The sequence below is a fragment of the Eulemur rufifrons genome, chromosome 2, assembly GCF_041146395.1.
Source record: "Eulemur rufifrons isolate Redbay chromosome 2, OSU_ERuf_1, whole genome shotgun sequence".
In the NCBI taxonomy this organism is placed as follows: domain Eukaryota; kingdom Metazoa; phylum Chordata; class Mammalia; order Primates; family Lemuridae; genus Eulemur; species Eulemur rufifrons.
The window spans coordinates 30005839-30033646 of record NC_090984.1 but is presented as its reverse complement, the minus strand read 5'-3'; the positions used below and the strand labels follow the sequence as shown (position 1 = coordinate 30033646).

The window sequence follows — 27808 nt, the reverse complement described above, 5'->3', positions numbered from 1 at the left end:
CATGTTCCTGCCACCACACCGCACTCTCTGGGAAGCTCCATGACATTAACTTTTAAGCTTTGTCCTTCCTGGATTGATATGGTGGAATCATTTTAAGTTAGTCGAGAAATATACATGAAGCCTTAATGTCCCGGGAAATGCCCTCTACTGCTGCCTATTTTAGTCAACAACTTAAAATCATGTCTCCCCTACCTCCATCCTGCCTTTGATAAGGTGAGATCTGTGATCTGGGTACCAACTATGGATGACTGAGCTCCCAGTATCTTAGGCTTGGACCTGTGGAGTGCTGACAGGAAGACCAGAGAGGACTGGGTAGACTCCACAGAGCACCCAGGTTCCAGCTCAGGAACCTGGGCTGCTGGCATGCCGACACAGCATAGAGGATCTCTAGGTACTCTTTCTCTAGCTTTCTTCCAAGGGCAGGCATTGGCCCCTGGAGCAGGGGCAGGGATAGTTTGCTCCAGCAGAATCAACTGTGCACCCCCCACAAAGGCCTCTGCTTGATACTTTTGGGTCCCTGGGGCTTCTATCATCACTTTTGTAAAAATAAGGGTATTATGGATCCCAGCTCTCCTTTTAATGGCAAATAATCTCTCTTTTTGTTCCACCTAGGTTTGTGGATACCCCCTGGCTGGGCTTCATGGAGAAATCTTCCCTGATCACCAACTTGAATCCCAGAGCAGCCTCTGTCTTTCCCTGGACAGAATGAGAGGCCTTCTGTAACCAGACATAACTGGCCATCATGGGGAAACTGATCAGGATGGGGTCACAGGAGAGGCGGTTACTCCGGCCAAAGCGGCTTCATTGGAGTCGCCTCCTCTTCCTGCTGGCAATATTGATCATCGGTTCCACCTATCAACACCTGAAGAAACCCCGGGGCCTCCCCTCACTGTGGGCAGAAGTCTCTTCACAACAGCCTATAAAACTGGCCAGCCGGGACCTCCCCAGTGATGAAATGATGATGGTGAGCGGTGACCCTCCAGAAGCTAGCTCTGAAATGGAGAGTGAGATGCTGGTACCCCAAGGCATGGCGGGCAAGGATGCAGAAACACTTAGCATAACAATGGAGAACACCCCCAACATGCCCAGAGGAACAGCCAAGATTATTCCAACAGCAACCAAAAATACTCACAGCCCAACAGTAGCAGGTACAGAAAGAGTGAAGGAAAATGCCCCAACCACATCTAGTAGAGTACTGAATCACTACACCCCAACTTCAAGCAGACAAACAGCAAAATATTATACCCCAATATCCAGGGGAGAAATGCAGAGCCATGGCCCAACCAAGGCCAGGGGAAAGGTAAAGAAGTACACTTCCTCCCCACCTGGTAGAACAGTAGACACTCACGCTCCATCTACATTCATGGCAATGGGAACAAGCCATGCGACCACCCCCAGGACAACAGCGAAAGACAGTGAAACTATGGCAACCTATAAAATATTGAAAACCAACTCTCCCAAGAGAATAGTGGAGGAAACCACCCCAGCTACTCTCAAGGGAATAGTTGATAACACCCCAACTTTCCTGACACATGAGGTCGAAACAAACATCTTGACTTCTCCAAGGAGTATAGTGGAGAAAACCACCCTGACTACCCCCAGAAGAGTGGAAAATAATAGCTCAACCAGTCCTTGGGGGTTAATGGGAAAGAACAACCTGATGACTCCCCAGAGAACAGTCTTGGAGCACACTCCAGCCATATCTGAGGGGCAGGTGACAGTCAGCACTGTGACAGGCAGCAGCCCAGCAGAAACCAAAGCCTCTACTGCTGCCTGGAGTGTTAAGAATCCCCCACCCAGAACCAGTGCATCAACCATCAAAACGGCCCCAGCCACTGTCTGGAGGCTGACAAAGAAAGCTTCCACAGCACCCAGCACCTCAGCAACCCTCAAGGTTAGGGCAGTTCCGACCACCCCGGTCCGTCACTGTGTGGTTGTGGACCCAGCCCCAGCCATGCCCATCGCCCCCTCCCTGAGCCTGACAACCGCCCTGCTCCCAGAGGTACCCAGTTCCAGTGCCTCAGAGCTGCCTCCCGGCTGGTCAGACCACCACCCCCAGGCAGAGTACCCCCCGGATCTGTTCAGTGTGGAGCAGCGGCGGCAGGGCTGGGTGGTACTGCACATCTTCGGCATGATGTACGTGTTTGTGGCGTTGGCCATCGTGTGTGACGAGTACTTTGTCCCAGCCTTGGGTGTTATCACAGACAAGCTGCAGATCTCTGAGGATGTGGCAGGCGCTACGTTCATGGCTGCTGGAGGCTCTGCCCCTGAGCTCTTCACCTCCCTCATCGGTGTCTTCATTTCCCACAGCAATGTGGGCATCGGTACCATTGTGGGCTCCGCTGTATTCAACATCCTCTTTGTCATCGGCACTTGTGCCCTCTTCTCTCGGGAAATCCTCAACCTCACCTGGTGGCCCTTGTTCCGTGACGTCTCCTTCTACATCCTTGACCTGATGATGCTCATCCTCTTCTTCCTGGACAGCCTCATTGCCTGGTGGGAGAGCCTGCTACTGCTGCTGGCCTATGCCCTCTATGTGTTTGCCATGAAGTGGAACAAGCGGATCGAGCTCTGGGTGAAGGGGCAGCTCAGCAGAAGGCCAGCAGCCAAGGTCATGGCCTTAGGGGACCTCAGTAAGGTAAGGACAGGCTGGCTCAGGCTTCTCTAGCCCCTTTGAGGAGAAAGGATGGAGGGAAGCAAGGGACTGAAGAATAGAAGGTGCTGGGTCAGACCTCAAGAGATGAATACTTGGTTCCCTTGCTATTTATTCAACATTGACAGAGCGCCTGTTCTGTACCAGGCATTATGCTGGGGCCTTTGCAAACGTGACCTTGGCTCACCCCCTAACCACCCTATCAACTGGTTATTATTGTGATCCCCATTTGTACGAGAGGAAATGGAAACTTAAAGAAGTTAAACCACTTGTTCAAGGTCACACAGCAAATAGGCAGTGGAACCAGGATGTGAACCAGGATGCTGGTCTGCCTGGGTCTTTGGAAATGACATTTGAGTTGAGTTTTGGAGAATGTCCAAGGAGATACCAGGCAGGGGAAAATAATAATCTTTTCCATGTGCATAGTGTTCAGGGTTTATCTAGCACCTTCAGTTTCATTTAGTCCTGTTTTTCACATTACAGACTTAGAGGGGCTGGTGGCTTGGATGGGGTCTGAGAAGGGGGAGGCTTTTTTGGTTTTGTTTTATTTTTTAAATATTAGAGAGGATGGGAGTTCCACTCATCCACTGACAAGCCAGCCCAGGGGGCAGAGCCCTCTGTCTGTGCCTACCGGAGACCAGACACCAGGAGCACCAATCCTGGGGCTTTCTCCCAGCTCAGAAGTTCCTTTCCAAGAACTTCTCAGCCCCCTTGAAGGGCCTTCCTGCTAAAGTCACTGGAGGATCCAAAATTTGGGAGATGAGATTAAATTGGGAAGTGATCACTGAAAATTCATTCCAAAATTTACTGTTCCTTGACACTCTCAAGTGAGGGTACCTTAGGGAACACTGATCCCATTTCTCTCCTGCTCCTAAAGGGTGAGTTTGGATGAGGGTTGGCTCATAGCCTGCTGGTTCCAGGTCTTAGAGAAGCTGCTGGTGCAAGCAGAATTTTGTGTGCAAAGAGTGGAAGGACTTAGTTACTTAATCCAGAGCAGTTTTGATGAGTGGGCAGGATGGAGACCAAACTCAGCAACATGTCCTCAAGATACACGAGGCGAGGGAGATTAAATGCACTCACTTTAGAATCTTTGTGATAACATGGTGTTCTGGCCAGAGCACAGAACTGAGAGCCAGGAAACCTGAGTTCTAACCATTCTGCCTCCAATGAATGATGTGACCTTAGACAGGTCCCTTCCCCTTCCCCAGGGAAATGACAGAGTCCAACTAATCACTAAAAGGTCCCGTCTAACTCTAACATTCTGTGATAACGTCCTGTGTCCAAGTGAGTTCAGTTCTGGCAGGACCCAGTACAATGGTTATTTGACTAATCTGGCAGATGGCCCCAAAAGGAGAATTGTCCTGCCCAGGGTCATATAGCCAGCAAGTGGCAGAACTGGAATGGGAGCCCTAACTCCTAACTTCCCATTCAGTGCTATTTCCCACCAGACTACTGCTCCACACAGCCAGAGGCTTAAGAAAGAAAGGGCGGCTCAGAGCATTTCATAATTTAATCTGAGGAAACAGGAGCCTTCCTCCCGATGGAGTTCTCTGGGCAGACCTTGCTAAGGGAGGGCCGTGAGGTCCTGGGATTCTCCTCTGAAGAAAGCACCTGATGCCTTGGTGTTTTCAAACTGCCTCTGACTTGCCTCCCAGTTCTTTATAGTAATTCTGCTTTTATTTAAACTCTGTAAATTCTGAATTTGCCATTTCATCAGAGCTAGACCAACAAAGCAAAGCTTGCCAAGCAAATGAAGGATAATCATGATTTCAAAAGACAATTTGTAACCTACTTAAGAGACTCTGCAAAGGCTTTAGTAGCGGCTCTTTGCCAGCCAGTAAGCACAGTGCTAATTATAACTCTGCTCTTATCTATTTGTTGAAACAGATCCAGTATTACTTTTAATTGATAGCATTATTTTTTTTTAAAAGCAGGTTGAATTACTGATACTTGAAAGTAAATATTTATTTAAAATTAAGAACCTACAGTTACCAGCCTGAGCAAGAGCGAGACCCTGTCTCTACTAAAAATAGAAAGAAATTACCTGGAAAACTAAAAATATATAGAAAAAATTAGCTGGGCATGGTGGCGCATGCCTGTAGTCCCAGCTACTCAGGAGGCTGAGGCAGGAGATCGCCTGAGCCCAGGAGTTTGAGGTTGCTGTGAGCTGGGCTGACGCCATGGCACTCTAGCCCGGGCAACAAAGTGAGACTCTGTCTCAAAAAAAAAAACAAAAAACAAAAAACCTACAGTTAGAACTTTCCATCACTAACAAATGCCTTCTAAAAATTAGTCCAAATAACTCAAGAACCACGGTATTTAAAAATAGTTTTTAAACATATGTGCATTTGGAGTTTCACCTCCAGGTTCTTGTAACCAGAGAGAAGGAACTACTTTAGCTTGTACCTTTATGTCTGTGTTTGGCTGGCCAAGACCTATGATCTGGTTAGAGGGAAATAAATTATCCTGCACTTCACTGACAGACTGAGGGCAAGCCATTCTTGAAGGTATTCTCTGAAAATTTAGTTTTTGATCTAGTAAACCGTGCTGGTATTCTTTTTTGTGTAAGTCTATACTCACCCTTGTAAAGTATTTTACCTTCACTCTGACTGTGAAAATGAGCACACCTGCTCACACACTCACACTTACTGGTTCATGCCTCTCCCTGACTAATGGGTCCCTTCTCTGAGCATCACCTCAGGAAGGCAGGGGTCCGGGGAAACTGGGCTTATTCAGTCGGCCACAGCTCCAAAGTTGGGGAAGTCAGACAGAAGTGGGGAAAGGCCAGACAGAGTGGTTAGGAGGCGAAATCACAGCCACAGCTGCTCAGGAAGTCAAAGCAGAGGAGCCGAGTGGAGGGCAGCACGAGCCAGCTACTTCTTGGAGAGAAACAGGAAAGACAGCTGGGCCTACCCCTTCCTCTGTTGCCAACCTGGGGGAGGTGTAGAAGGGGTGGCCACGTCAGGCTCCTCATTACCACTAAATGGGGAAACAATCTTTGTATCTCCTAAAGGGCTGAGCCCAGTGTCTTGTTCCTAGGAGTTCCGTAAGTGTTTGGTTCAGCTTGTTCAGGGAACCCTAACAGTCCATGGACTCCAGTCTGTCAAGATAAAGGAGTCGGGGAGGGAGTCCATGCTTGCGTATAGAGAGCCTCTTTTATGTGTATATATATGTATAGATATACACACACGCATAAAATATATTTATATATGTATAATCTCAACAATTTCTCATAAAATCCTATAAGGAACAGATTGTTATCTCCATCTTGCAGATGAGAAAACTGAGGCTCAGATAGGATAATTAACTTAGCCAAAGTTACACAGCTAGTTAGCAGTCCTTACCGTTGACTATCAATCATCATATCTGGGTTTTAACCCAGGCTCCACTGCTAACTATCTGTGTTACCCTGGGCTGGGTGAGTCAATGCAATTCAACAAACCAGTATTATTAAGTACTTAAAGGAAAAGCAGTATGGGAAATAAAAAGATTGTATCCCTTCCAGTAGAAGGGACAAGCATAGAGAAATTAATTGCAATGAAGGGAACTCTGTGCAAAATGCTACAAAGTCGCTTTGCTTTTCAAACAGGCCTTCGATTTCTCATCTGTGATGTGAATGGGATGAACTAGTGCCGAGGTTGGCAAACCTTTTCTGTAAAGGGCCAAACAGTAAAAATTTAGGTTTTGTCAGAGACTGTGTCAGAGACTATAGTCTCTGTCACGGCTACTCAACTCTGTCCTTGCAGTGTGAAAGCAGCTACAGATAATAGATAAACTAATGGGAATGGCCACGTGGCATTTTACTAAGAGCAACGTGTTTGCAGGTATTCTCCTACCTGAACAACTTGGAAACATACAATCAGCAGAGAATGATCATTTTCTTACTGAATATTCACCCAACTGATAGCTATTGAGTTTCTGGGCTGGAGGACCTTTCACTTTACTTTTTATTCTGCCCTGAGTGTCTAGAGTCAGGATAAAGGTTTTGGGGGAGTGATTATAATCAGAATTCACTTAAGAGTATTTTCAGAAAAAAGTAAGACTTAGTATTAGACATAGACATATAATGAGTATTTTAGAGCCTCTCTTTTGACATTGGCTGGAAAAAAATTCAAAGCTAAAAATTTTTCAAATAACATTGTCAAACTGACATATATTTGATTGAGGATGCCTTTTATGACCTCAATAAGGAAATGGTAAATGTTTGTATAGTTATCAACAGAGTCTAACTTAGCTGTCTCTGAACCTTTATCCCTGGTTTTGAAGCTCTCAGTGTATTTGTTCTGGCCACAAATGATAAACCTCTGCCCTGCCTTGACCACGAATAGTCACAGAAAGCTGACGGCAGAGTGGAGACACTAGGCTGGCTAAAAAGCCTCATTGGTATTTGAAGGACAATGAGGCCCTTCTTTATACAGGACAAGATTCGCCAGGAAGGACCAGACACCTGCAGGAGGTGCGTGATGGCCAGACAGCCCGTGGAAAGCTACTGGCAAAAAGGGATGCAAAGCAGGACTGAGCCTAGTGGGGCCCCCTTTGGAGGCCCCATTCTGTCATTCTGCTCCCAAGAATACCTTAGATAGAACGTGAAACTCTGGGGCAGAGTCTGTCATTCTTCCTTAAATGCACTGGGGGCTATTTTCTCCCTGGGAGGATTTTTCATTAAACCAGCCAATAAGACCTCAAGCAGACAAATCTGGTACCTCCTTAGGGGCTGGTCCTCCCCTTTGTTGTCAGGGTGGACATTTATCCCAAGGGCTCCTATCAGTGGCCTGTATAGCCAGCTGCTTGCTGCGGAGGCAGGGGGCTGTGGGCAGGAAGCAACCACCATGGTTCCTCCTGCCTCTGTGGTCCCCACCTATACTAGGCTCCAGGGAGTCTACTGTGCTCCCAAAGAGCCCATCCTGGCCTGGGCTGAGGGGTTCCCTCCTTTAACTTCCTGAATAATAATAGTAAACTTTCCTCCAATTGTCAGGAAAAGATAATAGGAGTAGAATTCTCAATTTTTGTTTTCTTTTCCTCATAAAATTTTCTTAAGCTTTCAGTTATCACCTGTTATTGGGTGTTAGCAGATGACAAAATGGATGCATAAGACACAAACAAATATTAACAGAAAAACTCAAACATCTGATCATGCCTAGTCCAACAGCTTGTTGTTTTCATGGATCTGTGTAAGCTTGAAGTTGAGATTTTACATGCATTTGTACAACATAGTAATATTTTCTCCTAGTGCATGTAATGGGATCAAATACGAAATTAGATACTTATGGTGTTCTACAAAGAACAGCATGATTTCTAGATGCTCTGCCACCTGAATTAATTGGAAATATAAAACCAACAGAAAATTTTTTAGTGTGGGCATTTGGATAATAAACAAGTAAAATAAATTAAGAAGATAATTTCAGAGTATAACGAGTGCTGTGAAGGAAATAAACAGGGCATGTAACAGAGAGTGTCTGTAGACAGCGAGCTCCAGCAGGGGAGGCCTCTCGGAGGAGAGATCAAATAGAGATCTGCAGAATGAGAAGAGAAACCATCTCATGCTCCATGGTCAAAAATTCGAAGAGGGAACAGCATTTGCAAAGGCTCAGAGCTGGGAAAAAACTTGGCACTTTAGAGGAAAAAATGGAGGCCAGTGTGGTTAGTGAGTAACGGGGAGAGTGGTCTAGGATACCACTGGAGAAGAGGGCGGGAACTACTTCATGCAGGGTCCTGTGCATAAGATACAGAGTTTGGATTTACTGGAAGCTCAACAGGGGAATGAGATAATGAGAGTCCTATTTAAAAGGTCACTCCCTAACTGCTGTGTAAAGAATATCCAGTTAGGAGGCTGTTCTGTGCAGATAGATAGATACAACTAAGCTTTTTGGCTTGAGCAGCAGGGTGGATGGTGGTGCCATCCACTGAAAAGGAGAAGACTTGAGGTTTAGGCAGCCTCAAGAGTTCCCGCGCTGGAATGATGACTTTGGGTGCTTAGGTCACTTCTAAGTGGATATGCCCAGGGGGCAATTGCACAAATGAGTCCCAAGCTCAGGAGCAAAGTCTAGGCTGGGAACAGAAAATTGTGAATCACCAACAAATGTATGGTAATTAAAATCAAGGACTGGCTGATACTACTATGAAAGAGAGAGATAGTCGGGGACTAATCCCTAAAGAACCCCAACATTCATTCATTCAGCAAACATTCATTGAATAACTTTGTATGAGGCCTGTGTAGGGTCTGTGATGTGGTGATAAATAAGGCACCGCCCCAGCTCTCAAGGAGCTTAGCCTAACGGAGGAGGTAGAGTTGACCTAGCTTTTGCGTGGGGCCTGAGGTTCATTAAGAAAAAGTCTGAGGTTGCTGTGAGCTAGGCTGACGCCATGGTACTCTAGCCTTGGCAACACAGAGAGACTCTGTCTCAAAAAAAAAAGAAAGAAAGTAAATTCATTGCTACAAAATTAGGTGTCAGCCTTGGAAAAGCATTTGTGTGGCGGAGAGATAGGCCCTGGAGCTTAAGCTTCATCAGCTCCATGGTAAACCTTCCTCAGCAGGGAAGACAGACAAGTAAAGCCAATAGTTACAGTATCAGGTGTAATGATGTAGGTAAGTGCTAAGGGACTTGGTACTGCAAAGTGGACATCTCAACAGATCAGGGGGGCAGGAAAGGCTTCCTAGGGGAGGCGATACTTAGCTAAATCTTGAAGGCCAAGCAGGAGTTCACTGATTGAAGAAGGGGTAGGGAGTCTCGTAGGCATGTGCAAAGGCCGGAGGAATGAGAGAATGTGAAGAGACTATAGCTGTGCTGTTCAATATGGTGGCCACGAGCTACATACAGCTATTGAGCACTTGAACTGTGGCTAGTCTGTTTTGAGATGTGCTGTAAGTGTAAAATATCCACTGGGTTTCAAAAGCTTAGTATTAAAAAAAGGATGTAAAATACCACAATATTTTTTATATTAATAACATGTTAAAATTATATTTTTGGCACATTGGGTATAAGTAAATTATTAAAATTAATTTCACACATTCTTTTACTTTTTAAAAAATATGGCTAGTAAAAAATTAAAATTATGTCCGTGGCTTGCTTTCTATTTCTGTTGGACAGCAGTGGACTGCAAGTAAGCAGGAGGCTGGTGTGTGCTCAGTTAAGGGGTCTGGACTCCCACTGGGGACAGGGGCTCCCAGGGTGTGGAGGAGGGACATCATGTGCTTTGCTCAGAAACACACTCTGGCTGAGAGGTGGAGAATGAACCAGAAGAGAAATAGATCAGGAGTCAGTAGGCTGTTGTAGGACTGTAGGCAGGAGAGTGGAGAGACGAGGCCACATTTGAGAACTTCCAAGAACTAGGTCTGATGGCTAACTGGGTGTGGGCTTTGAGGGCAAGGGAGGAATTTGTAGACTTTTAGGTTTCCAGTACAGACAAATGGAGCAGATCAGGGTGCAAGACCGTACTCAGTGAAGGGCTAAAGTGAAGAGTGCCCTTCCTGAATATGGTCTGGATAAAGGCAGGACTCAGACCAGCGATTCAGGAAATATTTGTTCAATGAATTTTTCACAAAAATGTCACAGACTAAAATGTGTGGTTCAGGAAATGTGTTATGGGTGGTCTAGAAGAGGGCCTGCTACATGAGTGGGGAATATGTTATAAATTGGAGGGCAGGAGGGCAGGCCCCCCCCAGGGGCTGCCACAGTTTGCCAGCCCAGGTTCCCATGAAGAGCTGTGAGGGTCCCATTGCTCAACCTCAGCAAGAGGCAGCACAGATGTCAGGCCGGCATGAAGACATCCTCTTCAGTTACCTCAGCCACTTTGCTAATTTTTATGAGGAGGAGGAGAAGGTGGGAGTGATTAGGCGAAGAAAGAGGAAGGAGAATGGGGTAATATGAGAGGTGAATGTGTTCGTGACAAGGGCATATTCAGAAAGCACCTACTTGCCAGTACTGCTGCCCATAAATGGGCCCATCAACCACAGCCAAATGTAGACAAACATTCATGTCCATTTATAATACTATGAGCATTGTCTGTTTCATGGAGTTAGCTGTATTGAATAAGAAAATAGATGTGGCGGACTTCAGAAAGTGGAAGTGCATACTGAGGTTAGCAATGAACAATGAGCCCGTAGGAAAGTATTTTGGCTTGAATAAATCTGAATGGCAGGGAAACCATCAGGGGCATGCACCACGGGCAAAGATGAGTCTCTCTGTCCCTCTGTGCACAGAACTAGTCACCCAGCATATAGCCTCACAGTTCTTTGCCTCTGAGGAGAACTCATCGAGCAGGGTTGGACATTATAAATACTGAGACAGCCAAAGGGGGTCGGTGCTGTAGCCTCCTGTATCCCAGTAAACTTAAAGGTGTGTCATGAAAGAGTTGAGGGGGATTTGTTGAAATGCACAGCACCCCCTTCAGATTGGTTATTTCTGCTCTGTTTCATTCATTCGTGTGCTCATTCATTCACTCACTCAACCATGTGTATCCAAATGTTCAAACCTCCTTCATCCTTCAAAACTCACTCACATTCTACCTACTTGAAGATGCCCTCCTTGCCCATCCCAGCACAGCACCTTTACCTGTTCCTCTCATTTCAGGAACACCTTCCGCTTTGTTATGCATCTGTGTTATCATTGGTCTCCATTTCTTTCTGGACATAGAATCCATGTCATAAATATTTTTCTGTCCCTAAAGCCACCAGCACAGCACCATATAAATAGCAGGTGCTCAATAAATAAGAACTGAATGAATGAACAAACTAGAGGGATGGGTGGGTGGCCCTGGAGCAGGCACTATTTTCTATATTTCCTGAGTTGAACAGGGAAGGGAGCGTAGCAAGTTCAGTTCTGTCTCGGCCACGGAGGTTGGTGTGGTAAGGGAAGCAACCTAAGGTAAAGACGACTGATTACTGGGGGCAGCCATCAGTGACCCTGCTGCCTGAAGACAGCTCAGAGGCCAGTCCTATCTGTAGGGAGTACCTACTCATTCAGCTCACCTGTGCTGAGCACCTACTGCATACAAGCCACTATGCCACAGGTTAGGGAAAAAGAGACGACTGTAAGTTCATTAAATGGCAAAATGTGGAGTGTAGCTCTGTAGGCAACTCATGTATGTGAAAAGTTAAACAATGCTTTTTTTTAAAAAAAGTTCGAATGGTATTACAAGACTGTAAATGCAAAGTGGCAAGCTAGTGGTACAGTAAATGCCATGAGCTTAATGCTTCTTCATCTTGGATCGTGTAGGGCTGCCCCCACGGCTTTCCCACGGCACTAGTGCTTATCTGATCACACAGCCAGTTTTAGGATCACAAAATATGCTCACTGTTGCTATACAGCTTTTGAGGAAAGAGGTATTGTAGTGAGCTGGAGTGAGGGTGGAAGTGGGGGTGGAAGGGGTCATCTGGGAAAGCTTCATACAAGAATTCAGCCTGAGTTTTATGAAAAACAGATAGGATTTGGGTAGGCAGAGAGGAATGGAGGAGGCATTTTAGGCAGGCAAAAGGCATGAACAAGCAACAGTAGTCAGAATAGAGTAAGTGTATTTAGAGGACAGTTAATTCAATTAATAAATATTTATTGAATCTTTGCTCAGTGCTGAGCAGTGTTCTCATGGTGGCCACACAGTGGTGAATAAAATAGTTTGCCTTGAAGATGCTAGTGGGGAGGTCAACTTATTTGTATGCTTATTGACATACAAATAACATACACATAAATTGGGGAAAGTGCCATGAAGGAAAAGAACAGGAGTCTATAAAAGAGAATTACACTTAGCTTCCCAGGGGAAGGTGACATTGAAGTGGAGACCTGAAGGCTGAGGAGTGAGGGAAAGTGCATGACAGACAGGGGGAGCCCTGTGAGGAGGATTTCGAGGTGAGTGAAGAGGATGGCACATTTGAGGGACTGAGAGACAGTCGGCGTTACTGGACTGTAGCGAGTGGACGCATTCGGCCGGGGTTACTGTGTGCAGGCTGGAGCCAGATTGTAGAAGGTCAGACTGGAACTTGGACATGTTAAAACATTTTCTGAGAACAGGTTATGTCGGGGTGTGTTTCTGTGTTCCAACTCAAGGACTTCCCCATAGAGAGAGGGAAGTAGGAAGAAAGAGTGAGGGTCTTTCCATGACATCTCGTGACTCCTGTCCCTGTTTGCAGCCGGGCGATGGGGCCGTTGCGGTGGATGAGCCACAGGATAACAAGAAGCTGAAGGTGGGTGCCGTACGGAGTCTGCCCAGTGGGGACACCACAGGGTCTCAGCGCATGGCCACAGACCCGGGGCACTTTGGCCTTGCTGCTGGGGATCCTGTCTGTGCTCAGGCCTTGGGAGCTCCTGGGAGTTAGGGGAGTCAGGGAAGGAGGGGCTGCTTTGCCAGAGGAACTCTCACCTCCAGGTGGCCTTTGAGGAGCTGCTGGTTTGGGAGCTAAGTCTGGAATGTTACAGTTTGCTCTGCCACTAGCTTGCTGTGTGACCTCGGGCTTCAGATTCTGCGTCTGTAAAATGACTGTTTGGACTAGATGAATTCAAGTCCTAGTGATAGCCCAACATTGTATGATTGTTTATACAAAGGCCTAATGTGGCTTTGGGATGCCCCAGAACTAAGAGAAGGATAGGAGGGGCACTGGAGGGGCAGGGAGGTCTGAGGTTTCTGAAAAACTGTCTGAGCTGTCTATATCCTATGGGGTATCCCCACCCGAAGGAATTCCTAGACCTGTTGTGAAGTACTGTCACCACAGCCACTAGATGGCAGACGAGTTCAGAGGGATGAAGGGGTGGCAGTGGGGGAAAGGGAGTGAGGAAAGGAGAAAGGAAGAGGGAGGGAGAAGGACTGAGCAAGTGTTGAAGTCTTTGGATGTTCCGTTGTAAATCAGATGCTATTTCTATGTGTGGCACTGTGAATAAATGTGTGTCACATCTGTGTCTGCACAGTACAGGTGTGTGTGTGTGTGTGTGTGCGCGCGCAAGCGCGCCTGTAAAGGAATCTGAGCATGTGGGTAGAACAAAAAACTGAACAGAGAATCAGAAGACCTGGGTACTAGTCTGACTCTTTCATTTACTCCCTGCATGACCCTGGATAAGCCAGCCAGCTTCTTTGAGTTTTCACGCCCTTTTCTGTAGATGGGGACCATAGCCTTGCTCATCGCGGAGGGCGGGGCAGTGATAAAACACGAAGATGCTCTTTGTGTACGGGGCTGTATCCACGTGCGGTGGGTCTGTCTGTGTGGTGTGTGGGTAAGGGTGTGTTCTAGGAGGGTGTGCTTGCAGGGGTGTGCAAACCCTTGGCAACGTGGTTTCCTGAACACAGGAGGTCTGCTCCCTGTTGAGACGCTGGGGAATTATTCAGTACACAGAATGAGCCAGTCACGGAAGAGTTGAGGGTGGCTGAGAAAGAAAGCAGTGTAACTCTCCTGGCTGGAGGTGAAGGAAGAGGGGAGGTCAGGATAAAGCATCTGTGCTTTCTCCCTGATCTCCGTGGGAAGGAGGGGAGTTTAGTGAGGCCTTCGTGTGGCTCCTCCCCTGCCTTGGGCAGGGGCCCACTGAGGCCTGCGTGGCTCTCCTCTTGCTCAGCTCCCGTCCTTGCTGACCCGGGGGAGCAGCTCAGCCTCTCTGCACAACAGCACCATCCGCAGCACCATCTACCAGCTCATGCTGCACAGCCTGGACCCCCTGGGGGAAGGTAAGCAAGGCCTGCCCAGACCTCTGCGGTCTGCCCCATCTACGTCCCTCTCGCAGCTGGAGAAGAACTGGGACCTGGAAATCTGTGAGGCAGTGGGTATGGGGTGGGAAGAGAGTTAGCAGAGGGAAGAGTGGACAGTAGAAGTCAGGCATTGTGGGAGAGAGCGTGGAGACAAAGACAGGGGACTCACCAAGAGAGGGCCACACGGAACACGGAAGGCTAAGGTCCTTAGGTATCCACATTCCTCTATGTCCTTGCCTCAGTGTCCCTCCCTATGAATGAAGGGGTTCACCTGCAGTTAGACTGTGAGTGCCATGTGCTCTGCATGGGTCTGTGTTGGGGCTGCCTTCGGTGATTTCCCTGCAAAGCCCACTGCCCAGGAGTTGTCCCCAGTGCCCCACAGACAGTTTCCAGCCAAGCAGCTTGGCCCAGGCTGACTGGCCAGGGCTGCTTCTGGGGGCATCTCTTGTAGGCTCCACAGCCAGAAGCTCTGAGTGGCACTTTCCTTTGCTTTGTATTTAGCTCTGGAGTCCTAGGAAGCCTGCTAACCCCTCCCCCAGCCAGGAATCCCAAGGACACCCTGGGAACTGCTAGGGGTGGGGAGGGTAGAAGCAGGGTCCAAAGTACAATGGCTGCTGGACATTTTTTAAAAGACAATAGAAATTGACTCATAAGAGAGACAGATAATACAGTTATTGTATATCAACTTTAAGATGTTACATGATTAATTTACTCAAGTAATTAAAAAAATAAGACAAGGGCTCTGACTGCAGTTGGGAAGGAGGGCTGAGGACTGAGCTGAACGTGACACCACAGAATGACCCACTGGGCGCCAGGGAGCACCCTGACTGACTCTCTGGCTTAGGGACAAATTTTGGGGGCTAAGAATTTTCCTCAGGCTCTGAAATATCCTTTTCAGACAGAATATTCGGTTGTCAGGCATTTAAAATAAGTATACTGTACTGTGAAAAGCAGCATCAAAGACAAGTGATGAAACTTTCCTTAGAAATCCGTCAAGGTGAGCCTCAGCAGACACTGTGAGAGAGGCCACCCCCAGTGTCAGCTCCAGAGCAGAACCTCTGGGGTCTCCAGAATGGAATCTGTAGCGCCTGGCGGCCTCTGGGTGGAAAATGCTGGGTGTGCACCTGCCCTGGGCCCAGTGAAGAACGCTGTACCTCTGGGTCACGATTGGCCACTCCCAGGGGAATCACTGACTCTAGAAAGTCCTGAAGATAAAGACCTCTTGAATGGGACCGCAGGGCCCCCGCCTGGGCCACTTCATGACCAACAGCCGCCGCCGCCAGCTGGCCTACTTGCCCTAACAGGATTATGTGATGTCCAGACCAGGCAGAGGTCAGAGGAGATTGATGCTAAAGAGATGATCCGGCCACGCTGGGAGGGAGAGGTCACGTGAGGAAACAAGCACTCTAGAGCCAGCGACTGTCATGCCGGGGAAGACAAGCATGCTTGGCACTTTGTCTTCGGGTGTGGTGGGGCGTGGAGTGGCCCCCATGCTGAATGGTGACGCGCAGAGAGCCCAACCCTGATTCTACACCCTGAGACTCCATCCAGGAGGGGCTGGGACCACGCAGGGCTGCCGTGAGGGCCTTTGTTCCCAAGGCTTTCCCGATAAATATTTGTGTTTCCCTACGCTGTTTCCAGATGGCCGTCCAGATGTTTCCACCCTTCACAGGTCTTCCAACTCTTCCCACAGAGCCGACTGGTGGAAGAGACGTTTCCTGTGGTGTGACCTCTCACCTTTCCTGTGAAAGGGCTTTTCCTCCTCAGGGTGCCATGCCTCTTCTGGTGACTTCACTTGGACGTGTGTGAAGGGGCTGGGGGAGACCCTGCAGCTGACCTGCTTTCCTCAGTGACACGGGACATGAGAGGCTAGTGTGTGTGATGAGGGATGAGAAGGAAAGAAGGAAACTGGGTTTTTCTGGCCAGCTCCTCCAACCAGGAGTCAGCAGAGGTTCTCAGCGCTGGAACCGGAGCCAAGGCAGCCTCCTTTGATGACAGCCACACGTGTGCCACAGAACACTGCAGTGCTTGGTCAGTGCCCAGGGGGCGCTGGAGTCGGCTGGAAGAAGGAGGCAGTGGTGTCTGGCCTCCTGACATCTCAGTTCTGATGAGGACCTGCTGGGCAGGCCACCGGGACACTTGGAGGGAACACCCGTCACAGCGGTGGCTCTGCACAGGGAGCCTATTGCCAGAGCCACCTGCAGCTGAAGCAGCTCTGACAGTGGAGGAGACAGGTTGACAGGAGGAAATTCCAGATCTTTTATCTGTTTCCTGCCCATCCTGGACCCAGGAGGGGCTTCCACCCTTTCAGTTTCCTCTCAGTCTCTCTGTGTCATGGACGAGAAGATCCCCAGGGCTCCTTCTAACTCAAACCCTCTGGGACGCTGGGCCTCATCCTTGCGGGGTTGCCTCCCACGTAGGACAGCTGCTCTCGACTACTCTTGTCAACTCGTCATCATCGCTGTCATCATTGTTGTTACAGCTAAAACTTCTATAGTGCCAGACACTGTTTTAAGTACATTCATGTATAAATTCATTTACTCTCTCAACAACTCTGGAAGATTTTACAGATGAAGAATCTGAGGTACAGAGAGGTTAAGGACTCACCCAGCTAGGTCCGCAGCTACAGTGCAAGCGGCAGCACTGGGATTCAAACCCAGGTTAGCAGGCTCCAGAATCCAAGCTAACATAACAATATGGGTGAAGCTAGCACTTTGCAGCAATCGAAGCATTTTTATTTATTTTGTCTCACGGACCCTCGTAACAGCACTCTGAGTATACCATGGTGTTGCCTTTTTAGAAAGAGGATGTTGAGGCTTAGAGAGGGTACGTAGGCTTCCCAAAGTCACCCAGTGCTCATGGGGCAGAGCCAGCCTGGAATCTGTTATACTCCCGTGGCACCACTTTGTTCCATCATTCGTGCCATTGTCCTCACCCTCCCAGGCTACACTGCTGTGAGGAAGACCCTCATGGGTCCCTGCATCCCAGCCTCTGTCCCTCCTTCCTCTCCCACCCTGAAATCACACGTGTAGGGCACTTTGCATGTTGCCTGGCTGCTATTCACACATAGTCACATTGGAAGAGAGTGGCTCCCCATTTTTCTTGCCTGGAAATCAGGGCAGCACCATTCTGTACATGCTGTTCTGTGGGCCTCCAGCAAAGCATGTGCACAAGGATCTGGAAGGAAGTCCTTCTTGGACCATGGCTGTGTGGGGTCATAAAGCATGTGGTCACCCAGGCACGGTGGCTCACAAATGTAATCCCAGTACTTTGGGAGGCTGAGGCGGGAGAATCACTTGAGCCCAGAAGTTGGAAGCTGCAGTGAGCTATGATGGTGTCACTGCACTCCAGCCTGGGTGACAGAGCAAGACTCTGTCTCTAAAAAAAAAGATAAAAATAAAAAAAAAATTTTTTTAAAGAAAGATGTGGCTGAGAGCTTGTTGGTCAACTATTTCCCCTTTGCCACTGGAGAGGGAAGGCTGGTGAACATGGCCATCAGTAGTCCCCCTGGAGCTATAGCAAACCTTTTAGTAGATTCATAGAAAGTAAGCCGCAAAGGACATTACAGGTAATATAGTTCAAGGATGGCCAAAATGTCTCCCTGCAATTATTTCTGCATTCCCTGCCCTTTGCAGACAGCACTGATCAATCACGGTACTTTCCTACCAAGTCTGGCTCAGAATCCTTCTCAATTCAGCACGCAAGCAACCATCTCCTGAGCTCATAAAAGACATAAATCCTATTTGTTGCTTCTGAGTCCAACCATGCCATTTTACCAGAGAGGAAATAGGCTTTGAGAGGGGAAGTGACTTTCCCTAGGTCACAGCCAGTTAGTGACAATGCAGACAATTTAAGACAGAAGTTTGGGCATTGGGTACCATGAGCAGGTCTAGTAGGATCAGAACCCAGACATTGCACCCCTCCAGGCCAGCCTTTTCCCACCTGCGTCAGCTGCTCTGGCTGCTCAGCTAACATCCTAACTGAAAGGGCATGGCAGGGATGAAATTGCGGTCCCCGATAAGATGTGTATCGTTTTTCATTTGCAGCCCGCCCCTCCAAGGACAAGGAGGAGGAGAGCTTGAATCAGGAAGCCAGAGCCCAACCCCAGGCCAAAGCAGAAAGCAAAGCAGAAGGTGAGAGGATGGCCAGCCCAGAGGGTTTCTCCTGCCACCTCCCTCCCTCCGGGCAGTGGTGAGCCTGGCCTGGAGCAGCAGCCAGCCCAGGCCGGGGGCTGAGGCGCACCCGTTGGCCTCTCTGTGCCAGCCGGTTAGAGTGACGATCTGGTGCTGCCCACACGCCACTTCACGCCGGACTCCTCCTGCCAGCGTGCACTTTCTGACATGGCTGCTGGCCTGAGAGTGGCCCTGTACAGCTTCCTCTCCTCTTCCCCAGATGAGGTAGGCAAAGGAGGCCAGGCGGTTGTTGAACGACCACTTCATGTTTTGCTAAATCTCCCAAATGAGACTCTATTGGACTGTTTCTTCTCCTGTCACTTCTACACAAGAACAGTACTGCTAGTGATTGGTCTTAAACCAGCAATGACAGCGAGGGAGGGCTGCCAGGGATCTGATGTCACAGAAGTCCAGTATCTGTGTGGCAGCTAGGATCGGGGGAGTGGGACAGCTACGGCCATGTGGGCTTTGCACAGCACACCAGGACTCCCTGATCCACCCAGCAACCCCTGGAGCCAGGTAGAGCAGCAGTCATTCTTCCTATCCTACAGACAAGGAAACTGAGGCTCAGAGAGGTCAAGTGACTTGCCCGAAGCCACACAGCCAAGAAGTCAAAGAGCCTATACCTAAACCTAGCTCTCCAGACTTTCCAAGTCTCTCTTCCCTTCAATCCTGTTCTAAGGCTTCATAGCTGCTGCCTTTGAAATAGCAGGGTCCTTTCCAAAGGGTCAGACCCTGAGTGCCGGGAGCTTTGCTCTCTCTCTGCTCTATTTGCCCAAGCTATTCACCATGTCCTTGGCCACAGCAGCCAGGATGGAAATGCCTGTGAATACAAGGATGCAGGGATGGCCACTTTCCAGCTGTCCTGTCATCTGCGGATATCTTGGTAGACAGAGCAGTAACAATTTGCCTCACATCATCTTACTTTTCCTACCAGCAAGAAATTCCCCCCAATAAACCTTCTGAGACCCTAAAGTTCAGTAGCCCTGTGGCCACTCACACCAGTGTCTGTCAGCTGCCCTCAGAACCCAGTCCACTCTTCTGATCTAACCTGTGTTTGTCCTTTAAAGAGGAGCCAGCCGAGCTTCCTGCTGTCACAGTCACACCAGCCCCTGCTCCAGAGGTCGAGGGAGATCAGGAGGAAGATCCTGCTGGTCAGGTAGGCACCCAGCCTCTGCACAGGTGGAGAAATTTGAGGGCCCAGGGTGGGACTTGCTGGCCAAAATACTTCTTCCCTGAAGGTCTGAAATCCCATTTGAGGTTCATTTCTCTGGCGTGAGCACTATCTTTCTCTGAAGATCACTTCAAAAACACAAATACCTCGGCTGGGCACGGTGGCTCATGCCTGTAATCCTAGCACTCTGGGAGGCCGAGGTGGGCGGATTGTTTGAGCTCCAGAGTTCAAAACCAGCCTGAGCAAGAGCGAGACCCCATCTCTACTAAAAACATAGAAAGAAATTTGCTGGACAACTAAAAATATATAGAAAAAATTAGCTGGGCATGGTGGCGCATGCCTGTAGTCTCAGCTACTTGGGAGGCTGAGGCAGGAGGATTGCTTGAGCCCAGGAGTCTGAGGTTGCTGTGAGCTAGGCTGACGCCACGGCACTTTAGCCAGGGTGACAGAGTGGGACTCTGCCTCAAAAAAAAAAACAAAAAAACAAATACCTCAAGGGACCAGTTAATTCACTGTAACATCTTAGTATGAGTGAACTAATAAATTGAGAATGTATTGTGAACTGTCACATGCTACAAGAACATAAGGAACAATTTTTACTGGGTCTGTCAGCAACTAGGGGACAGTGAGACCAGGCAGCTCCAGAGCACCAGGGAGTCTGCAATGCAGGTGGGGGTGTTTGCTGGGTAAAGGCATTTCCTGGTCAGGTACCTCAGCCTCGTCTGCAGGGCCTTCCGAGTCCTGACGCTGCTTTGTTTTTACAGCCTCTTGTTCCACCATGTTCCAGCCCAACTGGATTTGTTATCTCCAGGCCTTGGCTCACATAGTTTCCTCTCCCTAAAATGCCTTTGCCCCTCCATTTTCATAGAGCCTCATCTTACCCACCTCTCCAGGCCCAGTGTAAATACCTCCTTTGCCATGTAGCTCCCTTGATCAACCCAAATCTGAATGCCATGGTACCCTGTACCTGTCTAGGTGCTCTTACCGCTGCCTTCCCTACGTTCTGAGCCTTGGTTTCCTTACTAGGTGGTGAGGTTCCTGAAGGCAGGATCCAAGTCTGAGTGGACTCTGTCTCCCCAACAGAGGTAAACAATGTCTGGTGCACAGCTGTGCTGAAGATAGGTTGAGTGACTGCCAGGGAATAATCATTCCGTCCTCAAGTTCCCTCCCTGTTTGTTTTTTCTGTTCGATACCAGAAGCACTCTATCTCATTCTTAAGCCAGCAACTTTGGGTTCGGTGTCCAAGACATCTTCATGGTATCGTGAGTGTCCTGAGTAGGTCCATTATAGCCAGCTCAAGTAAAAGGGATTAAGAGGATAGAGAGGTGTTCCCTGGAATCCCAGGGCAGGAAGTGAAGCTTGGTCTCATAAGGAGCTGGACCTAGGCCTGAGAAGGCATCTGGTGGACTTCTCACTCCACGTCCTGCTCTCCCTCGCGTCCTCTTTTCTGTTTGCAGCCTCCATCACTCAGCCTGTCTTGGCAGCCTGGCTTCATGTGTTTCCTTATTAGCACACATAATCCCAAACCCCCACCTCAGTCCTCCAGTCCACAGGAGGATCAACCAGTCACTGTTTCCAGTCGTAGAGAATCTGTTCAACCCAGCTCATGGGTCAGGGATCCAGCTTGCATCCAATCAGCTGTGGCCAGCTGCCTTGACTCCGGCATGGAAGGAACCCGTTTATCTGGGACTATTAGGGGTGACAGATACAGGCTGGGCACATGCAGGCTGGGCAGATACTCCCATACCCATCGATTTAAATGACTTGTCACCTTCTCCAGGAAGCATTCTCTATCTGATGGGGGTGGAGGAGGGAAGGCAGGAATTATTTCAGACTAAAATCTTCTTATTTTTTTCCCAGTTCAAAGCATAGGCCAGCTGTGGCCAGCTGCCTTGACTCCGGCATGGAAGGAACCCGTTTATCTGGGACTATTAGGCGTGACAGATACAGGCTGGGCACATGCAGGCTGGGCAGATACTCCCATACCCATCGATTTAAATGACTTGTCACCTTCTCCAGGAAGCATTCTCTATCTGATGGGGGTGGAGGAGGGAAGGCAGGAATTATTTCAGACTAAAATCTTCTTATTTTTCATTCCCAGTTCAAAGCATAGGCCTCACCAGATACTATTTGATTTCTCCATCAGGGGTTCTCAATCCTGGCTGCATATTAGGATAATGTAGAGAAGTTTTTAAAAAATGGCCCCTCCTCACCCTCTACCAATTAAATCAGAATATCTGGGGTAGGTCTTTGGGCATCAATGGTTTTAAAAGCCTCAAGGTGATTTTAATATGCAACAGAGTTGGGAATCACTGAACATCCTTTGGGGGTTGCCAGTGACATGACATTTGTTACAGACAACATATTTACTCCATAAGCACACAGCCCAGGTCATTTGCTCAAGGGACTGGACCAGCATGTTGTTATAGGTTAGCTGGGTAACCTATAACAGAAATAAAAGCCAGAATCAATGGTTTTATTTTTTTGAATTTTATTTAAAAAATATTTTGGAGATGGGGTTTCACTATGTTGCCTAGGCTGGAGAGCAGTGGCTATTCACAATAGCACTACAGCCTTGAACTCTTGGACTCAAGCAATCCTCCAGCTTCAGCCTCCCAAGTAGCTGAGACTATAGGTGCATATCACTGCACCCAGTTATCAATGATTTTTAGAGAGCATGGAGATAGTCCATGGTTCCCAAACACTGGTCTACAGATGGATGTATTCGGCGCACTTGTGAGCAGGTTAAAGCACAGATTCCTGGCTTCCAATCTTAGAGATTCTAATTCAGCTGGTCCAGGTGGGGCCAGGAAATCTTGTATTTCTAATAAGCTCCCCAGGCTACCAGGTTTGGGAGCCAGAGATCTCATTCAGCCCTGGCACTTGTAAAGCAGGGTAGCTTGGTGGACTATCCTTATTCAAATCCCACCGTCACCACTTACAAACCATGGGCAAGTTATTTAGCTCCTTTTTACTCTATTTCTCCATCTGTAAGGTGGGTATAATTCTATCTCTATAATGAATTAATTGACTCATGAAACACAGTGAGTGCTAGCTATTATTATTAAACCACTTACCAAGGTGCCTAGCACATAAAACCCTCAATAAATAGGTATTATCATCATTCCATACAAATAATGCAATAAAACAATTTAGGAATTTTAGCAGACTCAGCAATGTGTTATGAGCACCAAAGGATGTCATGCCACATTAGGCAACATTAATGGAAGCACGATATCTAAGACAAGGGAGGTGATAGTTCTATTCCACTCAGTGCAGTGTTCTGTGTTCAGTTTTGGATGTCCTCATTATGGGATATAAGCTAATTAGAATGAGTTCACCAAGATAGGGAGGAGACTAGGTTATAGCATGGCGAAATGACATAAAGAACTGAAAATCTTTAACCCAGGGATGAGAGCTGTCCCATAGAAGAGTGATTGGACTTTTTCTGTATGGCCCCAAAGAGTAAACCTGTATACGTGTGTGTTTGTGTGTGTGTAGAACTTTGATATACATATGGACTTCAATCAGAGGTGTCAAAGGTGAGAGAAGCTGCTTTTGGTGGTGAGTTCTCCATCCCTGGAAATGATCAAATAAAAGCTGGACAACCATTGGGTAGGAATGTTGTTAACAGGAATTTTGCTGGATGAGTGCACTAGTTTCTCCTCATACTTAAGTTTTTGGATACATTTTGAGAAAACCAACAAAAAAATGGAGAAACTGGGAAGGAAAACAAGCAGAACAGTTGCCACACATTAATCTGTTGGCTTTGGATTGCAGGGGGATGTGGCTGGAGCTGAGAACACAGGTGAAATGACAGGTGAAGAGGGTGAAACTCCTGGTGAGGGTGAAATTGGAGAGAAAGGTGGAGGTGAAACTCAACTAGAAGGTGACGGTGAAACTAAAACAGAAGGGAAAGGAGATGAACAAGAAGGTGAAATTGAAGCAGAAGGAAAAGGAGACAATGAAAGTGAAGGTGAAACTGAAGCAGAAGCAAAAGGAAAAGAAGATGAATTTGAAGGTGAAACTGAAGCAGACAGAAAAGGAGAAGATGAATGTGAAGTTGAAATCGAAGGAGAAGGAAAAGGAGACAATGAAAGTGAAGGTGAAATTGAAGCAGATGGAAAAGGAGACAATGAAAGTGAAGGTGACATTGAAGCAGAAGGAAAAGGAGACAATGAAAGTGAAGGTGACATTGAAGCAGATGGAAAAGGAGACAATGAAAGTGAAGGTGACATTGAAGCAGAAGCAGAAGGAAAAGAAGATGAACATGAAGGTGAAATCCAAGCAGAAGATGGTGAAATGAAAGGGGATGAAGGTGAAACTGAAGGCCAGAAACTCAATGCTGAAAATCAAGATGAAGCCAAAAATGATGAGAAAGATGTAGGTGGTGAAGGGGGAAGTGATGGGGGTGATAGTGAAGAGGAGGAGGAGGAAGAAGAAGAAGAAGAGGAGGAAGAGGAAGAGGAGGAGGAAGAAGAAGAAGAGGGAGAAAATGAGGAGCCTCTGTCCCTGGACTGGCCTGAGACCAGGCAGAAACAGGCCATTTACCTCTTCCTCCTGCCCATCGTGTTCCCACTGTGGCTGACAGTACCTGACGTCCGGAGGCCGGTGAGTGCCCAGCTGGACCTCAGGCTGTCTATTCCCAGGGAGGCTGTGGGGTCTCTAGGCACGCAGGGCTCGCACTCAAGAGAAGGGAGAGGGCAGGGAAAACCAGCTGGGCAGGGCTCCATCACTGAGAAGATCTGGGAAAGGGCTGCACTTTGGAGGGGACCATGTGCCTAGGGGAAATACCACTGGGACTAGAAGGCTAAAGACCTCAAATGTGCCTTAGTTCCACCACTAAAAGCAGCATAAACTAGTCCCTCCTTGACTCCTCAGTTTCTTAATTTGGGAATGATGCCACTATGCCTCTTCCATATTTCACTGAAATATTCTCAAAACCCTGGGAGATGATTGTTATTTCTACCCAACATTCCTATTTGCAGGGAAAGGTCTAATGTATTCCATCCAAAGGTAGTCTATGTTCTGTCTCTGGGTCCAGAAAGGAGAGGGACAGGGGAGGCTGCAAAAGCCCAACCAAATTTCTAGATTGGTCTGGTTCTAGGGCAAGCAAACAGCTCTCTTCTATTGGGTGACTGCTGAACACCCTACTGGCTGGTCTCCCCTGCAGGTGTCCCATCCCATCCTTTTCCATCCATCTCAAGGGCCTTACTGGAGAGACAGCCGCAGGTATCTCCAGGTCCTCTCCACCACCCTTCCATCAGACCTCGTCACTGATTCTGGGGCTCCCTCCTAAGTACAAACGACTGTTAGCCTCCGCAACTTATCTCTCTTCCTTTTTTCAAACTTTCAAACAGGAGTCTAAGAAGTTTTTTGTTATCACCTTCCTGGGATCCATCATATGGATAGCCATGTTCTCATACCTCATGGTGTGGTGGGCTCACCAGGTGAGTGAACAGCAGGAACTGAATCCTTCACCAGCAGGTCCCAAGCACACTTTTTCCCTTTGGGATGAATTCTCAGTACTCAGAGAATAGCAAGGATTAAGTAAATCTGTGCAGTTTCTGTATTGTTTATAAAGGCTTAAAAGTAGACCTTTAATTCCAGCTAGTGTAGTGCTTTTCAAGTGTGACTTTCTGTCCTATACTGTGGCATGACACGGAAGGCCCTTCACATCCTGATTCCAGCTGACCTCCTCTTCTTAGCCTTATTCTCCGCTTCCTCCGCCGTGCACCCCACGCCTCTCACCTGGAGAAATCCTACACACTCTTGAGAGCCAGCTCAGTTTTTTTTTTTTTTTTTTGAGACAGAGTCTCGCTCTGTTGCCCAGGCTAGAGTGAGTGCCGTGGCGTTAGCCTAGCTCACAGCAACCTCAAACTCCTGAGCTCAAGCGATCCTCCTGTCTCAGCCTCCCGAGTAGCTGGGACTACAGGCATGCACCACCATGCCCGGCTAATTTTTTCTATATATATTTTTAGCTGTCCATATAATTTCTTTCTATTTTTAGTAGAGATAGGGTCTCACTCTTGCTCAGGCTGGTCTCGAACTCCTGAGCTCAAACGATCCGCCCACCTCGGCCTCCCAGAGTGCTAGGATTACAGGCGTGAGCCACCGCGCCCGGCCCCAGCTCAGTTTTGCCTGCTCTCTGGCATTTAGTCAGTTTTCCTCTGAGAGCCCATGGCTTTTCTGTTCTGCCTAGGATATTGCACTTAGAACAGAGACGTAATGTTTACAAGTTTTCCCCTCTCACTAGGCTGACAACAGGGTCTGTGTTGTACCGCTCTACCTTTATTTTAGTTCCTGGCACACAGCAAGTGTCCACGTTCCTGGAAATGGAAGTGTTGATGTGAACAGATCTTTGGAAGGGCAGTTCTTGTGGGGAGGTGGAGGTGTTGTAGTTGGAATGACAGTGAGAGGTATAGCTAGTTATCTAGATAACTTTTGGTCCAACTGAGAAAAGCAAAGCAACTTGGTCCCTGCAGCAAGGAGCAGGGGCCTTGCTCTTTCTGTGTCCATCTCCCCAGCTGTCGGTCCCACCATCACCCTCCCTCACTCAGGCTGAGGGAGTGTGTTGAGCTCCTTGGAAGGTGCTTTGAAGAGCCTCAGGTTTTTTTACCTGCTGTTGCCGTGGTTTCTCATTACTGTTGCTGTTTACCAGGTTGGTGAAACAATAGGGATTTCCGAAGAGATTATGGGTTTGACAATCCTAGCAGCAGGCACATCAATTCCTGACCTCATCACCAGTGTGATTGTCGCTCGGAAAGGCCTGGGAGACATGGCGGTGTCAAGCTCTGTGGGCAGTAACATATTTGATATCACCGTGGGGTGAGTAGGCAATGTTACTTTCCAAGGCATATTAAGTATGACTGGAAAACATCGCATTGGCTCTGCTTGCTGGTTTTTTCTGCTTTATTCATTACACATGGAATAACAGGGCATTTATATTGTTAGTTTCTATAAGGCAACAAAATATCCTCCCTTCGTTCCTCACAGCCAGAGGGATAATAGAACTAAAATGCTGCCTGAAATGTGACTGGAATTTACAGATAAATTGGAAAACTGAAGTCCATTACATTCTATCACCAAATACACTCAAATGCTTTGCTCATTGACTTTCAAGGTGGTGGAGATGGGACTAGAAGGAACAATGACTCAATTTCATTTCTTGATACTCCCAATCCTTGGTATGTGGAAGGAAGCCTGCTAGCTCAGAGGCTCTAAAAGCATTTTGCATAAACAAGCAAATGCCTCATCCTCCTGCACCCCATCCTCCCAGCCTTGTCAGAGCAGAGCACCGGGCCTACTTTCATTTCCCTCATCATATCTTGGATTTGGGTGGTGGATTTATTTTCTTAAATTTGACCTTGGATATATGGCTGGGGAGGGCGGTGAGGGGGGGGGAGGTAAAAAGGCATAGGGAAGCCTTGAGTGCTAAAGAATTTAAAGAAATCTTATCCTGAGGGAGGTCTTATCATCAAAATTTAGAGATTTAAGAGTATACATCAACTGATTTGGGTTAGTCATATAGAAGTCATGAAATATGTAATATGCAGAAAATAAAAAAGCTCAGACTCACAACACTTCAATTTTAATGTAAGCTCTTCCAGTTATTAGCTGTGAGTCCCTGGGCAAGCAATTTAATTTCCCTGAAGCCTGGTTTCCTCACCTGTGAAATGGGCCTACTAATTTCTCCTCTACTTCAGAGGTATTTATTTTTCTTCATGGAAAAATAAGTGCTCTGTAAACTTTCAAATACTATTTAACTGTATGGGATTATTATAAACATTAATGTTCACATTGTTTCTTCAATCTCGCAGCTTGCCTGTTCCTTGGTTGCTTTTCTCTCTTATCAATGGATTACAGCCTGTTCCAGTCAGCAGCAATGGCTTGTTTTGTGCAATTGTTTTGCTTTTTCTCATGCTCCTGTTTGTGATCTCTTCAATTGCATCATGTAAATGGAGAATGAACAAGATCCTGGGCTTCACAATGTTCCTCCTTTACTTTGTATTCCTGATAATCAGTGTGATGTTAGAAGATCGAATCATATCCTGTCCTGTATCTGTCTGAGTCAGTCACTGTTGCTCACAATGGACATAGATCAGAAGACCATGCCAGAAGTTATTGTACCTTTTGTTACATTAA

The 27808-nt window shown here is 47.6% G+C and overlaps 1 protein-coding gene across 4 annotated transcripts; it reads left to right on the top strand.

Moving 5' to 3' along the window:
- Nucleotides 1–742: 742 nt before the first annotated feature.
- Nucleotides 743–27808, top strand: SLC24A1 (solute carrier family 24 member 1). 4 transcript variants are annotated; one of them, XM_069458666.1, is made up of 10 exons: nucleotides 743–2638; nucleotides 12777–12830; nucleotides 14188–14296; nucleotides 18364–18450; nucleotides 19560–19648; nucleotides 23444–23633; nucleotides 23928–24274; nucleotides 25024–25113; nucleotides 26325–26491; nucleotides 27484–27808. In XM_069458666.1, the coding sequence occupies exons 1-10, from the start codon at nucleotides 743–745 to the stop codon at nucleotides 27731–27733; spliced, it is 3279 nt and encodes a 1092-aa protein (XP_069314767.1). In that variant the 3' UTR covers nucleotides 27734–27808. The 4 variants fall into 4 exon arrangements, with proteins under 4 accessions (XP_069314767.1, XP_069314777.1, XP_069314787.1 ...); XM_069458676.1 differs by lacking the exon at nucleotides 12777–12830; XM_069458686.1 differs by lacking the exon at nucleotides 25024–25113.